Below are 16,515 nucleotides of genomic sequence, written 5' to 3' on the forward strand. Positions count from 1 at the left end.
TTGAAAGTGCTCTTGTCAAGGTCACCAGCTGTCTCCATACTGCCAATTCCAATGTGCATTTTCTGGCCTCATTTCAGGTGCATTCTCAACACAGCAGATGTTACCTCTTTCTTGGCACACTGTCTTCTCTCAGCTGTCATGGCACTTGGTCTCCTCACATCTTCCTCCCTTGGCCATTCTTTCTCAGTTTCCCATGCTGCTTTCCCCTCTTATTTGGGACTCCTTATAGCTTCTTCTAGACCTTTTTCTTTCCCCTCCTTCTCTCTCCCTGAAAGGTTTTATTTAATCTCACAGTTTTCAAAACTATGAATATATTAAATACTCCCAAGTTTTATTTCACCAAGATAGACTTCTCTCAACTCCAGATTCCTATCTGTATCCAACAGCTTACTTTATATCTCTATTTGGGAATCTCAGCTATCTCAAGGGTTTAGATATATTCTATGTTTTGGGTTGGCTCATGTTCTAAACTGGAATTTATTTGTAATTATGTTGAAAACATATAATAGATAGAACTCCAGGACTGGAACATTCTTTTTTCTGTTCTTGCTCTTTACCAAGGTGAGTTCTTCAATTCCCAGTTCATCTCCAAAATGCGTATCTCCAGCCCAAACATCTCCTAATCTTCAGACTCATTTATCAAGCTGCCTAATTTTTTTGTAGGAACAGGGTCTCCCTGTGTTGCCCAGGCTGGTCTTGACCCCTGAGCTCAAGCTATCCTCCCACCTCAGCCTCCCAAAGTGCTGGGATTACAGGCATGAGCCACCACACCCCACCCCAGCTGCCTAATTGATATCACCACTTCCATCTCACAGATATCTCAAACTTTGTATGTCCCTTAAATTCTTTGAATAGCTGGATCCTGTTCATTCTTTAGGTCTCATACATCCCAGAGAAGCCTTCCCTGTCCACACTGTCTAACGTAGGTCTCTCTTGTCCTTCTGTATCTCAGATTTTTTTCAAAGTACACATCATAATTTGTAATTATTCATGGTTTATTTGCCAGTATACTTTTTGCCTCTCCCACTAAACTGTAAGCTTCATGGGGCCTAGGACTCTGTTTTATTCACCATTGCATCCTCAGATTTTGCACAGTGCCTGGCTCATAGTTAAGTATTCAATAAATACTTAGTTCGTCATCTCCCAAAAGAACGTTCCAGGAAGTCCTTTATTTACTGTAGTGAAATGAATCCAAGTGTAACACTGCATTGAATTCTAGCTATTTATGTACCAGATACTGGAAACACTTTCTATACTTGTTTTGTTTTTATCTTTGGAGGATTCTTAAAATCATGTTGAAGTCTTCTGCTATTGTAAATTTTGTGGTTGAAGAAAATAGTTTTCTTCTTTGGTAATGTAACCAATGCTAATTAAATTTCTTTATTTCCAGGATGGAAGGTTAACATTTCATCCAGGAAGTCGGGTAGTGAAACTTCCTTTTATCAACTTTATGAAGGCACGTGGGACTTCCTTTCTGAATGCCTACACAAACTCTCCAATTTGTTGCCCATCACGCGCAGGTATGAACATCCTTAATATGAATGGGAGAAAGTGGCTACACACTGAAAATATATTCACAGTTTAAAAGATTATACCTAAAAGTAGAATAGTTAGTTATATTTGGCCTCAATAAAATTGTTTTAATATAAAAGATGTGCATTTTAAGGTATATATTGGCTACTGGGGTTGTTCAAATTGTATTTTTCGAGAGTAGGAATTTTTATCATTTAGAATGGCGTCTAGTTCATGTGTTACCGTTTTATTTCCTTGTAACTGGGGACTAAGAATCTTTTGACCATCCAAGAAAATGAGGGAATACTCATATTTCCTAGAAGAGTTCTGTTTCCAGGGAAATTTTTCAGCAACGGTATAGGTACTTGGGAGGACTTCTATGAACATTAGAGTATACCGTAAAGTAGTTACAACTTATAGTCAGATTTACCTGAATTTTTTCTTATTATTTCAGATTACGTACTTTACCTCTTTCTTTCAGTCTCAATTCACTTTTATCCCAAGTCAAATTGTTCACTTTTATTATAATAATTTAACAAATAGGCATAGTTTTATTGGCAGAATGTCAGTGACATTAAGCCATGAATAATTAACAAATAGGATAAAACTGCCATTTCTATAAATTCTATCTATTGTCTGATGGTTGTTTTCCTTTTCCTCTGCCTTCTGGTTTATGTTTATTGCCTTGGAACCCATAAATGGCACTCAGTGATTTGGTTTGTCTGTAAATGAGATGATTTTCTCTGTGATTTGAGTTATAACTTCTTTCACCTATATTTTCAACACTAACAACTATATTATTACCAGTGATTAAAAGAAACTAAACTATATTGTAAATGATATTTCAATAATGAAGGACCAGGCATATTAAAAAGCAGTTTTGTTAACCGTAAAGTAGAATGAGCAGTGGGCTAGGGTGATACAATGACCTGGATGCTAATCCTCAAGCAAGTCACTCAGTCTTCTTATCTGCAAATTGCTGTGTATACTGTGTACCTCACGGGGTTGTTCTGAGCATCACATTAAATAATGAATGAGAAAGTGGCCAATGAACCCTAGATGTCTCAAAATGTTAGATGTTGTTTTTCCTGGAAGAAGTCTATTCTGAAGAGTAAGCAAGGTTAAATAATTTGTCAAAGACCACTCAGTAACTGGTGTTATTGGGATTCAAACCAGGTAATCCCCCATCCCTGGGGGATATTTCACAAAATATCTTGCTAGATGAAAAAAGAAAGCTTATTCTAACTTTCTATTTATGTACACAGAAAGTATTTATTGAATAAACAATCATAGTTGTAGAAAGTGAGAGACAAGGCATAACACACTTACATTTTTTTGTGGAAAGCCAGCAAAAGGACAGGGAATAAGGGAAGATCCTTAAGGATGTTGGGGAAATGAGATCTGTACTTCAATTGTCTGATTTAGAAAATTAACCAATAAATAATTAGGGATTGTTTTTATGATTGAAAGAGGCCTCTAGTCACACATGCTTTGTATTTAATTCCAGCTGTATTTACCTTAAGTAACTTAACCACTAAGTGTTAGTCAACTCATCTGTAAAATGGAAATAGTAACTCCCCACAGGGTGTCACCCTGATAAAATGAAGTAACAATCAGAAATGTTTGGTAAAGCACCTAATCTGGGTACGTCTTATTGCAGAGCATGAGCTCTACACTAGTGGACTGCTCTCTCAGAGTAATTGTCCTAATAGTTAAATTGTTAAGATTTACCTTAATCCCAATTCCTTTTTTTTTTTTCTCAGCAATGTGGAGTGGCCTCTTCACTCACTTAACAGAATCTTGGAATAATTTTAAGGGTCTGGATCCAAATTATACAACATGGATGGATGTCATGGAGAGGCATGGCTACCGAACACAGAAATTTGGGAAACTGGACTATGCTTCAGGACATCACTCCATTAGGTAAAAATAAAACAAAAATAATCTTCATGGACTGCCCTCTGCCATAGCGTGTACATGTACTCTTTTTGACTTTAATTTTTTTATTTTTCCACAAAGGTGAAAGTAAATCTCTTAATCCCTTCATTGGGTTAATTAGGCTAAAATTTTAGCTTTCTTTCATCTTCCTAAAACATTAAAATGGCTAATATACTAGTCATTTTGTTTTTCTTAAACATTAAAGGTCTATAAATAGTGTTTGTAAACTCGTTTAGCCCATGCTTTATTTTCATTGAATTTCCTTTAATGGCTACTGTATTATTAATTTTAAAATCTGTTTTTAAAATTAACCTTAGCCTTCTTGCTGCTTTCCTTGGTCAGTTCTCTCTAACTTGAGTCTATTGTAACTTTTTTTTTTCTTTCATTTTACTAAGTCCTCAAAAACCAGGCAGCCAAGCATAGTGGTTAAGAGTAGAGGTCAAGAATCAGATTGCCTACTTTTGAATTATAGTTTCTGTTTACTACTAGCATTGTAGTAGTCTGATCTTGGACACATTGTCTAAATGTTGACACAGTAGTTTAATTTCTTTGCTGTGAGGATTAAATGTATCAATAAGTTCAGAAAAGAGCTAACATAGGAGGCCTGAGACTGCTCTGCTTAGAAAGGCCTGCTTGGAATGTTGGCCCCTATCTGGCATCTGGGAACTTGGATTTCTGGAGTATTCCCACTATTCCTTAACTGATAAGAGTGGTCTATTGTGTGCCTGGAACATTTGTGCATTGTGGTTTATGCCGAATACCAGCTTGCCTTCCAGGAGTCTGGAATTTTGGTATGTGCTAAGTAGAGGGTGCTTATATAGTCAGCACCCCCAGCTAAAATACCTGGGTACTGATTCTCTAATGAGCAGAAACAACACTTCACATGTATTGTCGCAATTTGATGGTGGAAGAATTATGTCCTCTGTGACTCCAACTGGACGCTTGTGCCTAATTTCTTCTGGACTTTGCCCTAAGCACCTTTTCCCTTTGCTGATTTTGCTGTGTATCCTTTTATGTAATAAATGATAGCCATGAGTTCAGCTGTATTCTGGGTCCTGCAATTCCTCCTACTGAACTTCAGTGTGATCGTGGGATCCCCCAACACTTGTGAACCCCAACACAAATACATATTAGGGATTAGAGTGCCTCTTTCTTACCTAGGCAAGTGCTAATTGAGGGTTATTGGTAATGGTTGTTGTGATGATGATGATGATACTAATGATGATGGTAAGTAATAGTAAGAAAAAATTAACAAAAATAGTGATGAATGTAGTGACTTGAATAATGTTCCCCCAAATTTCGTGACCACCTAGAAAGAACTTCAGAATGTGATCTTATTGGAAAATAGACCCTATTTGCAGATGTAATTAGTAAGGATCTCCAGAGGAAATCATGACTGCTGTCTTTATTAGAAGAGGAACAAGGACATAGACACACAGAGAAGAAAACAATGTGAAGACAGAGGCAGAGATAGTAGTGAGGCAGCTACAAGCCAAAGAACGAAAGATTACCAGGAGTCACCATAAGTTAGGAAGAGGCAAGGAAAAATTCTGCCAGAGTCTTCAGAGGGAATGTGTCTCTGCTGACACCTTGATTTTAGACTTGCAGCTTCCAGAACTGTGAGAGAACAGGTTCCTGTTGTTTTAAGCCACACAGTTTGTAATAATTTATTCTGACAGTTCTAGGAGATGAATACACTGAGTTTCGGGTAAACAGATACTAAAATAATCTAAAATAATCTGAACATTAAAATTGCTCTCCTAGTTATTTAATTTCTTCCCTTTTCTGTCCTCCAAAATCTAAAAGACAGCAGTACAGGAAATGCAGAAGCAATCCTGACATTCCTAATCTTTACTCTGTCTTCTAATGCATTGCCAAATGTAGTCAGTTCTACTTCTGAATTATTTCTCCAACTTATTCGCTTCTCACTCTCTCCACCAAGCTACTGTCATCTCTTGCCTAAACTATTAAAATGGGCTTCTACCTGGAGTCTTCATAGTCTATCTGACCCATTTTCTATAGGCAACCAGAATGATCTTTCTTAGATGTATGTCTGATTACATGACACACTTGCTTAAGATCTTTCAATGGTTTTTCTCTTCAGGTTAGTTAAAATCCCAAACCCACAACATGATTTATGAGATCCTACATGATATAGGCCCTGCCTTCCTCCAGTCTCATTTCATACCACTCTCTCCATCCCTCAGTATGCACCTGGTCTTTTAAAACTTTCCTTAATATGCTTTTTACTACATCTGGACTATTGCATGAGCTAGTTTCTCTGTGCAAAATCCTGTTCACCTACTCTTCCCTGCTAATATCAGAAAGAAAAGGAGGGAGAGGAAGTACATGTAGGAGGAGGAGCACAGGCTTTGTGTCCATCAGAGCAGTCAGATGCCCAGCTTCCCTGCTCACCATCCTTGTAACCTTGGGCAAGTTACTTGATATTGAGTGTCAGTGTTCTGTAAGAATTCTTGGGCAAGTTACCTGGCATTAAGTGTCAGTGTTCTGTAAGTTATCTGTAAGAATTATGATGCCTACCTCATTGGATGACTGTGTTTTATATGAGTTAAAAGATACTATACAAGGATTAAGCGGAATAATATAAAATATTTAACAGTGCCTGGCACAGAGTAAGCATTTACTCAATGGAAAGATTATTATTATGAAAATGGCTTAACCAGAATTGCAGTCTAACATTTATATAACCATTATTTTATTTATTTATTTTTTTTTTGAGACACAGTCTCGCTCTGTCACCCAGGCCGGAGTGCAATAGCGTGATCTCGGCTCACTGCAACCTCCGCCTCCCAGGTTCCAGCAATTCTCCTGCCTCAGCTTCCTGAGTAGCTGGGATCATAGGCATGCGCCACCACGCCCAGCTAATTTTTGTATTTTCAGTAGAGACAGGGCTTCACCATGCTGGTCAGGCTGTTCTCGAACTCCTGACCTTATGATCCGCCCACCTCATCCTCCCAAAGTGCTGGGATTACAGACGTGAGCCACTGCACCTGGCCATAACCATCATTTTTCTGAAGTGCTTTGCATTGCTAGTTACTTTATGGAGTTTCACAAATTTCTTTTTAAAATATTTCTCCTTTTTAGAATGTAAGCTTAATCTAAAGTAAGATACAACTGTTTATAATAAAAGAAATCTAAGATTGAATGCCATATATTCCTTGTAACTTTTATTCTTCTATGTTACACGGTTAAAATATGACGTGACGTTTATTCTGCAGCAGGATAATTATCCATGCAGAGCAAAGACCTTATCTCTTCTTCTCTGCTTTATTCCCATTTGCCAGCATAGTGCCAGTACATTGTAGGTTCACAATTAAATTTTTGATGAATGAATGAATGAAAAAGTTATTTTGAAGTACCTACAGTTTATTATTTGATAAACATTGATATATTCTATGTAACGCAGGATCATATCACTTGTTCATTATTAGTATTTTGTATATATCTACAACTAATAGAAGATATCCTTTTTTTAAGGTTTTTGAATTCTTTAAATATAATATTTAGGAGTTCTTTCTTAGTCGTATGGAATTCTAAAATTAGTAGAGGAAAAAACCACTTAGATGTTGATATTTGGGATGTCAAAGATAGTTTTCAGTGCAATACTTGCTTAAAGCATATTTTCATTTACTCACACTCTCATTAGAGCTTAGGAAATTGAAATAAGTCACCAGGAGTATTTTTATGAGCGCTGTATGTACCCACACAGACATTTGGCTGACAAATAGGTCAAGGCTGCTGTTAATAGCATGTCTGAAGGTTATATGAATTACAGCACATTATTTTTCAGTGTAAACTTAAAAATGGGTCTCAGAACAAAACATGGTCTCTCAGTATCAAATTTCATAAATAGGAGCATTCAGTCTTGTTGATAGATTAACTTTCAAAATCAAAATGCAAGTTATTATAACTCTTTATTACTGAAATTGGCCATTTTTGAACCTGCTTATATTTTCAGCCAGAATTACCAGTTTCTTTATTATTATAATATTTTCATCTGTCTTTTTTAGGCATCAGTGATGCTTCCTTCTTGTACCAGTTTAGGAACACTAATTAAGTGTCCCTTATTATTATTATTATTATTATTATTTTTTTTTTTTTTTTTTTTTTTTTTTTTTTTTTTTTTGAGAGGGAGTCTCGCTCTTTCACCCAGGCTGGAGTACAGTGGCGCGGTCTCGGCTCACTGCAGGCTCCGCCCCCTGGGGTTCACGCCATTCTCCTGCCTCAGCCTCTTGCGTAGCTGGGACTACAGGCGCCCGCCACCTCGCCCGGCTAATTTTTTGTATTTTTAGTAGAGACGGGGTTTCACCGTATTAGCCAGGATGGTCTCGATCTCCTGACCTCGTGATCTGCCCACCTCGGCCTCCCAAAGTGCTGGGATTACAGGCGTGAGCCACCGCGCCCAGCCTAAGTGTCCCTTATATATGACACACCACACCATACTAGGATCTCTATGGGCTGCACAATTGTTTCATCCGGACAGTTGTTAAAGAGATGCTGGTAGTATTACTCATAAAAATGCCATTTACTGATGATAAGACCTTGAGCAAGTAATTTATCTGCTTAGAATCCCAGTTTAGTCAGATGAGCTTCCACTAGGTGACTTTAAAAGTTCTTCTACTCTGAAATTCTAGAACTCCAATGGAGCACAGTTAAGTGGTTTATAAATTTCTGATACTTATCTGTCCCTTCACATTATATGTATTGTGTTATAACAGGTTTAAGTTCAAATTTGCTGTCTTATCAATTGAAAGAAAACATTTGTATTTAATCCATAGGTTATTTTGATTATTTTTGCTTTCAGGTAAAATTTTGTTGCCTATATATTCCTAAAGTAGTGGTTTTCAACTGAGGGCAGTCACCCCTCCCCCCCATACACCCCCACCTCCACCCCTTAGCTGCCAAGAAGACATTTGACAATGTCTGGAGACATTTTTTGTTGATAACACTGGGGTTATTTTGCTGGCATCTGGTGGGTAGAGGCCAAGGTTGCTGCTAAACAGTCTATAATGCAGAAAACATCCCCTTCCCTCACAAGGACTCATCAAGTCCAAAATGTCTTAAGTATAGAGATTGAGAAAACATGTCTAAAACTAGATATTTTATGCTCGTCAGCCTGGTCTTAGGAATGTCACACTTAAAATAATTGCCTACATTTTAAATATTGTTTATTATTTCATATTCTAAGGGATCAAATCCACTTGACACTAATACATCTTTTTTTTTAGAATTAACAAAAAATATATAGAATTGTGTGTAGAAAGTGTATAGCATTAGGAGGTAATTGATTTTATACAGAAAATTTTAAAAACTAAATTTCTAACATCAGTATAATAAAAAATTTAATATTAAGTAGAATTCCTTAAAGTACTAAGACTAGAAGATGACCCTTATATTAGTTACAAAAGTAAAATCAGGTATTTGTAGTATCCACTAAGCTAATATTTTTGAGCCAGCTACTATGTGCCAGATATTATTTTTAGATGATGCAAATACAATAGCAATCACAACACAAAATTCTCCAGTGTCATGGAACTTACATTCTAATGCTACCAGAAGAGAAATTAAACAGCTGCTGTGTTGTTTTTCCTAGCTTCTGTCTTGTTGAAAATCTAAAATCAAATTCCCTATCATTTCATCTTACCATTGTAATTATGTATGTTGTCTGCTCATGTAGGTTAATATTTTTCTAAGCCAAGTCAAAATAAGCAATATTTTTAATTGTTATATGTACATAGTAAGTATATAGACTTAGGGAGTACAGGAGATATTTTGATACAGGCATATAAGGCCTGATGAAAACATCAAGGTAAGTGGAGTATCCTTCCCCTTGAAGCATTTGTCCTTTGTGTTACAAACAATCCAATTATACTCTTAGTCATTTTAAAATGTACAATTAAATTATTGACTATAGTCACCCTGTTTTATTGTCAAATATTAGATCTTATCCTTTCCACTTTTTTTTTGTACCCATTAATCATTCCCACTGCCAATTAGCCGGGCGTGGTGGCGGGCACCTGTAGTCCCAGCTACTCGGAGAGGCTGAGGCAGGAGAATGGCGTGAACCCGGGAGGCAGAGCTTGCAGTGAGCAGAGATTGCGCCACTGCACTCCAGCCTGGGCGACAGAGCGAGACTCCGTCTCAAAAAAAAAAAAAACAAAAAAAACAAAAACAAAAAACAAAAAACAAAAAAAATCATTCCCACTGCCCCCACCCCAACTATTCTGCCCAGCCTTTGTTAAACCATCATTCTGCTTCAATTGTTTTTTGTTTTGTTTTGTTTTTGAGACGGAGTCTCACTGTCGCCCAGGCTGGAGTGCAGTGGCGCAATCTCGGCTCACTGCAAGCTCTGCCTCCCGGGTTCACGCCATTCTCCTGCCTCAGCCTCTCCGAGTAGCTGGGACTACAGGCGCCCGCCAACACGCCCGGCTAATTTTTTTGTAGTTTTTTTTTTTAGTAGAGACGGGGTTTCACCGTGGTCTCGATCTCCTGACCTCGTGATCCGCCCGCCTCGGCCTCCCAAAGTGCTGGGATTACAAGCGTGAGCCACCGCGCCCGGCCTGCTTCAATTGTTTAATTTTCAGCTCCCACAAATAAGTGAGAACATGTGAAGTTGTAACATGTGATGTTTGCCTTTCTGTGCCTGGCTTATTTCACTTAACATAATGACCTCCAGTTCCATCCATGTTGTTGCAAATGACTGGATCTCATTCTTTTTTATAGCTGAATAGTACTCCATTGTGTATATGTACCACATTTTCTTTATCCATTTGTCTGTTGATGGACACTTTGGTTGCTTCCAAATCTTGGCTTATTGTGACTAGTACTGTAAGCAACGTGGAAGTGCAGATATCTCTTTGATATACAGATTTTCTTTCTTTTGGGTGTATACCTAGTGAGATTGCTGGATCATATGGCAACTCTATTTTTAGTATTTTGAGGAACCTCCAAATGGTTCATCATGGTGGTTGTACTAATTTACATTCCCACCAACAGTGTATGAGGGTTCCCTTTGCTCCATATCCTCACCAGCATTTGTTATTGCCTGACTTTTGGATAAAAGCCATTTTAGCTGAGACGATATCTCATTATAGTTTTGATTTGCATTTCTCTAATGATCAATGTTGCTGAGCATCTTTTCATATATCTGTTTGCCATTTGTATGTCTTCTTTTAAGAAATGTCTGTTCAGATCTTTTGCCCATTATTTAATCAGATTATTAGATTTTTTTCCTGTTGTTTGAGCTCCTTATATATTCTGGTTATAAATATCTTGTCAGATGGATAGTTTTCAAATGTTTTCTCCCATCTGTGGGTTGTCTCTTCACTTTTTTTTTTATTGTTTCCCTTGTTGTGCAGAAGCTTTTTAACTTGATGTGATCCCATTTGTCTATTTTCTTTTTAGTTGTCCATGTTTGCGGGATATTACTCAAGAAATATTTGTCCAGTCCAGTGTCCTAGAGAGTTTCCCCAATGCTTTCTTTTAGTAATTTCATAATTTGAGGTCTCAGATTTAAGTCTTTAATCCATTTTGATTTGATTTTTAATGTGGTAAGAGATAGAGATCTAGTTTCATTTTTCTGCATATAGATATCCAGATTTCCCAGCACCACTTATTGAAGAGACTGTTCCTTCCCCAATGTATGTTCTTGGCACCTTTGTCAAAAATGAGTTCACTGTAGGTGTATGGAGTTGTTTCTGGGTTCTCTGTTCTGTTCCATTTGTCTTACGTGTCTGTTTTTATGCCAGTACCATACCATTTTGGTTACTAAAGCTCTCTAGTATAATTTGAAGGCAGGTAATATGATTTCTCCAATTTTGTTCTTTTTGCTCAGGATAGCTTGGACTATGCTGGGTTGTTTTTGTTGTTTTTTGTTTGTTTGTTTTTTTCTTTTTTGTGGTTCCATATAAATTTTAGGATTGTTTTTTCTATTTCTAAGAAGAATGTTATTGGTATTTTGATATGGATTGCATTCAATCTGTAAATTGCTTTCAGTAGTATGGACATTTTAACAATATTGATTCTTCCAGTCATGAACATGGAATATCTTTTCAGTTTTTTGTGTCCTCTCAATTGCTTTCATCAATGTTTTATAGTGTTCGTTGTAGAGATCTTTTACTTCTTTAGTTAATTCCTAAGTATTTTTTTGCAGCTGTTACTTTCTTCATTTCTGAAGGATTACTTCATGGGGATAGGATTACTTTCTTCATTTCTTTTTCAGATTGTTTGCTGTTGGCATATAGAAATGCTACTGATCTTTGTTGATTTTGTGTCCTGCAACTTTACTGAACTTATCATCTCTAATAGTATTTTGGTGGAGTCTTTATGTTTTTCCAAATGAAAGTTTACATCATCTGCAAACAAGAATACTTTGACTTCTTCCTTTTCAATTTGGATGCCCTTTATTTCTTCTCTTATTAGCTAGGACTTCCAGTACTATGTTGAATAACAGTGGTGACAGTGGGCTTTCTTGTTGTGTTCCAGATCTTAGAGGAAGGACTTTCAGTTTTTCCTCGTTCACGATGATACTAGCCGTGGGTCTGTTGTATGTGTCTTTATGTTGAGGTATGTTCCTTCTATACCCAGTATTTTTTGTGGTGGGGCGGGCGGTAATCATAAAGGGATGTTTAATTTTATTAAAAGCTTTTTCAGCATCAGTTGAAATGATCATATGGTTTTTGTCCTTCATTCTGTTGATATGATGTCTCACATAAGCGTATACTTTTTTTTTTTTTTGAGATGGAATCTTGCTCTGTCACTAGGCTGGAGTGCAGTGGCACGATCTCAGCTCACTGCAACCTCCATCTCCCAGGTTCAAACGATTCTCCTACCTCAGCCTCCTGAGTAGTTGAAACTATAGGCGCGCCCCACTACACCTGGCTAATTTTTTGTATTTTAGTAGAGATGGGGTTTCACAATGTTGGCCAGGATGGTCTCGATCTGCTGACCTTGTGATCTGCCCGCCTCGGCCTCCCAAATTGCTGGGATTACAGGTGTGAGCCATTGCGCCCAGCCAAGTCTATACTTTTCATGTCTTCTATTCTGAGACTTAAAAATTGACTGAGATTTGCACTTAGTACTCTCAACATGGTGATCATTTTCATTAAGTTTTTTGGATTGGGACCGGGCGCGGTAGCTCATGCCTGTAACCCCAGCACTTTGGGAGGCCAAGGCGGGCGGATCACTTGAGCTCAGGAGCTCGAGACCAGCCTGGCCAACATGGTGAAACCCTGTCTTTACTAGAAATACAAAAAACTACCCAGACTCTGGGTCGTCTCAGCTATATCACTTCCAATCCCAACTTTGACCTGCCAGACCCTTTTTGGCTCAAGTTCCATCTCCCTTGTGACTCTTTCTCTACCTCATAGCTGCATCTTAAAAACTGCCAGTTACTGGATTATTTTCTTTCTAAATTTAAATTCTGTAAATAGGGATGATAGGCCTAACTTATATTTCATGCAAGACTCCATCATAAGTTAAGTGCTGGCCACGTTAAGTGCTAGTGCTTAGGTTAGGTGCCCACACCTGGCCAGTCGACAGGCTAGAAAGGGAGTTAAATCCTACATAATATGGCCAGCTAGGTCACTCCTTCAGCAAGAGCTGTGGATATGGTGATGTGTTTGCTGCAATGACTACTTAGTAAATTCTATTAACAACAGATAATCTGGGAATAACCCTCCCACTTTATTTTTTCAGATTTGATGGCGTTTTGTCTGGATTACATTTTCGGTATAATATTGAAAAAGGTTTACAAAAATTGTAAATGTTATAGTCAAATTGATATGTTAATTACTTTAAAAGCATAAGAAAAATCATCTCCTTTTGCATATAAAATGGTGAATGTGATCTAAACCATTTTTAGATTCATAGCTGAAGTATTTTATTACAGTTGTTTTTTCCATAAAGTAGCCTTTGGCATTTATTTTTAAAAGTACAATAGTAGGAGGGTTTTATGTCTGAGTGATTATGAGGTGGAAATACCAATTTGTTAGCTTAGCAAGTCTCATTAAGCACCTGCCTGGATAAATGTCTTGCATGTAGTACGTATTCATTATTTCTTTAATTGAATCAAAAAGGCTGTCTTTGTTTAAGCTCAGACCACAATAAACATGTATACTCTGTCAAGGGCTATAGTCATCTAGGAATTCAAAGTTGTAAATATTAGTGCTTCCACAATGATGAATTCACAAGCAGACCAGAAAATGGCTAGGTGAGATTTCACAAGATAAAATCCCTGAGTACTCACCTCCACACACACACATGCAAACAAAACTTTTCTTTGAAATATATTTACTATTATTATTATCATATAACCAATATAATTTGTGATATAATTAATATTACTCTTTAATAGAGAAAAATCTGTGATTTTAATCATATTTACAAAGAAATCCATGAATAAGAAAAGATTAAGGGGCATTAGCTATTATAATTTTTACCAAAAAATGAAATGGTTAGAATTAATAAAACTAATAAATGTAAAAACATGCATATTTTGAGCGTTTAAATAATGTATATTTTAAAATGATGTTCCAACCTGAATTTGCCAGGGTAGATGTTATTCATTCAACTAAAACAGACTGTTTTGGGGAGTGATCATATGTAAAGAAGATGGATGACAGCCTTGTAAATCCTTTTAAAAATTGTATGTGTGTTTCTCTCAAATTTGAGAGAAGAATTTTTTTTAAGAGATGAGGTCTCACTTTGTCACCTAGGCTGGAGTAAAGTGGCAGGATCATAGCTCACTGCAGCCTCAAACTCCTGACCATAAGTGATCCTCCCTGGTCAGCCTCCCAAGTAGCTAGGACCACAGGCACATACCACCATGCCCAGCTAAGGATTTTTTTTTTTTTTTTTTGTAGAGACAAGGTCTCACTATGTTGCCCTGGCTGGTCTCAAACTTCTGGGCTCAAACAATCCTCCTACCTCAGCCTCCCGAAGCCCTGGGATTACAGGTGTGAGCCCCCACACCAAGTCCAGAAAAGAGCATTTAATGGGAATGAATATAGATTGCTTTTTTTCTTACAGAATTTATTAGGTCAATACAGAAATTTGCAAGGGCGTTTTTCAGAATCATCGTTTTTCCAATTTTTTGATTGTGAGACTTACCAGAAACACATTAGCTGCTACAGTCCCATCAATAACCATGATAAAAAGAGAGAGATCACAGAATTCTAAGTCTGAGATAGTTAATCATCTTCAGTAGACTCTTAGAAAGCTGAAGGTTTATGTTTAGGCTCCTACTTCATGTGGAAAGAAAACTGTCATTCTCATCATCAATTTTAAGGTATATTTTTTCAGATATAATTGTTACTATGTAAACTAATCCTGTGCTACTTGTAAACTGATTGTATCCAATATTTTAGCAGTAGAATTTGGCACACTGCCACAGAAAACCCACACAGTAATGGCAAATATACAAATTTATGTAATAATTGGTGATGTGTTACGTAGTTTTGTTTTTCATTTGTATTAGTGAGGAGGTTTTTGTTGTTAAAAATAACTAATTTAACTGCTGATTGTTGGTTAGTATATTTGGCTATCACCTGTTTTCTGGAATTGAACCAAGGTAGAATAATTCTCCTATTTATAGGCTACTGTTGAAGCTCCACTTTGATTATCCTCCATTTTTATTGAATTTTCATTAAAATTTGAGGATTTTTGCAGAAAAAAATTCTTAAACTGTGCGTCTCAAACCTTAATATACATACAAATGACTTGGGCATCTTCTTAGATGCCCTTTGTGATTCGATGAGTCTAGGATGGTGTATTAGTCTGTTCTCATGCTGCTGATAAAGACATACCCAAGACTGGGTAATTTATAAAGAAAAAGAGGTTTAATGGACTCACAGTTCCATGTGGCTTGAGAGGCCTCACAGTCATGGTGGAAGGTGAAAGGCACGTCTTACATGGCAGCAGGCAAAAGAGAATGAAAAATCAAGTGAAAGGGGAAACCTTTTAAAAACCATTGGCTCTCGGGAGACTTATTCACTACCACGAGAACAGTATGGGGGAAACTGCCCCCATGTTTCAATTGTGATGAGTCCCACCAGGTCCATCCCACAACATGTGGGAATTATGGGATCTCCCAGGAGCTGCTGATGTTGCTGGTCCATGGACCACACTTGGAGTAGCAAGGATATAAAGAACTGGACCTCTGGTGAAAGTAGGACAAGATTCACAAATTGTGAATATCTTTATCAGAAATGCGTGATGATTATTTGTATCCCTTTGAGAGGAAAAGCCCCTCTTATATTTCTATAAAGAGTTGAAGTAGACATTGGGCCACTTAAGAGGGGCATGATATAATGAAACACTGAAGCCTCTCTAAGTTTATAGAGGACAATCTTCTTCAAGATAGGTATGCTCTATGTCTGAGCTCCTACCTGAGGAGGATAGATTAGAGTGGTCTCTTCCACTGCACACTGTGTGTAATGAGAGAACGAGAATGAAAAAGGTAATAACATCTTACTGTTATTATGACAATAGTTTTGACCTCATGGGCTCACTGAGAGTGTCTTGGGAATCCTTAGGGATCCCTGTACTACACTTTGAGAGATGCTGGCGTAGAGGAAACTGTACGTTGTATAGCTGTGCCTACTGCAAGCAGCAGGGTAAATTTATATTGAGAACAGCCATTGAATCATAAAATATCGGAGCCACAGGTAGTTTTGGATCCTCCTCATTGATGCAAGTCCTTTTCAATTGTCCTGATTGAAACCATACTCTTGGTATTCTGGACAAAATACATAGAAATGGAATGGTAAAAAATTGGTTCAAAATACCCCCAGTGGTTAAGTAATTAGAAAGCTTATATTTGGAAGAAGTTATAGCAATTACTGGTGGAGGGGAAGAACACTTAGAACGATGAGACAAAGAAGTAGCTCTGAGCATATGAGTGAAAGATATGATTTCCAGGTGCAATAGTTTAGCCTGATTAAGAGACCATCACTCTTGTAAGATGGGGCTGGATACATTGGTTAGTAGAGAGAATTATAATGTCAAAAGAGTTATCTTATTATTGTAATTGTAATAGATTATGAA

At 37.2% G+C, this 16,515-nt stretch overlaps 1 protein-coding gene across 1 annotated transcript in view; it reads left to right on the top strand.

The window, feature by feature from the left end:
• ARSK (arylsulfatase family member K) overlaps nt 1–16,515 on the top strand; it is a 52,025-nt gene that overhangs the window by 9,488 nt on the left and 26,022 nt on the right. Inside the window, exons 2-3 of the mRNA XM_055233375.2 lie at nt 1,391–1,520; nt 3,276–3,435. Of these exons, the coding sequence (XP_055089350.1) occupies nt 1,391–1,520; nt 3,276–3,435 (290 nt within the window). The remainder of the gene's footprint in view (nt 1–1,390; nt 1,521–3,275; nt 3,436–16,515) is intronic.

The sequence above is a fragment of the Symphalangus syndactylus genome, chromosome 11, assembly GCF_028878055.3.
Source record: "Symphalangus syndactylus isolate Jambi chromosome 11, NHGRI_mSymSyn1-v2.1_pri, whole genome shotgun sequence".
NCBI lineage: Eukaryota > Metazoa > Chordata > Mammalia > Primates > Hylobatidae > Symphalangus > Symphalangus syndactylus.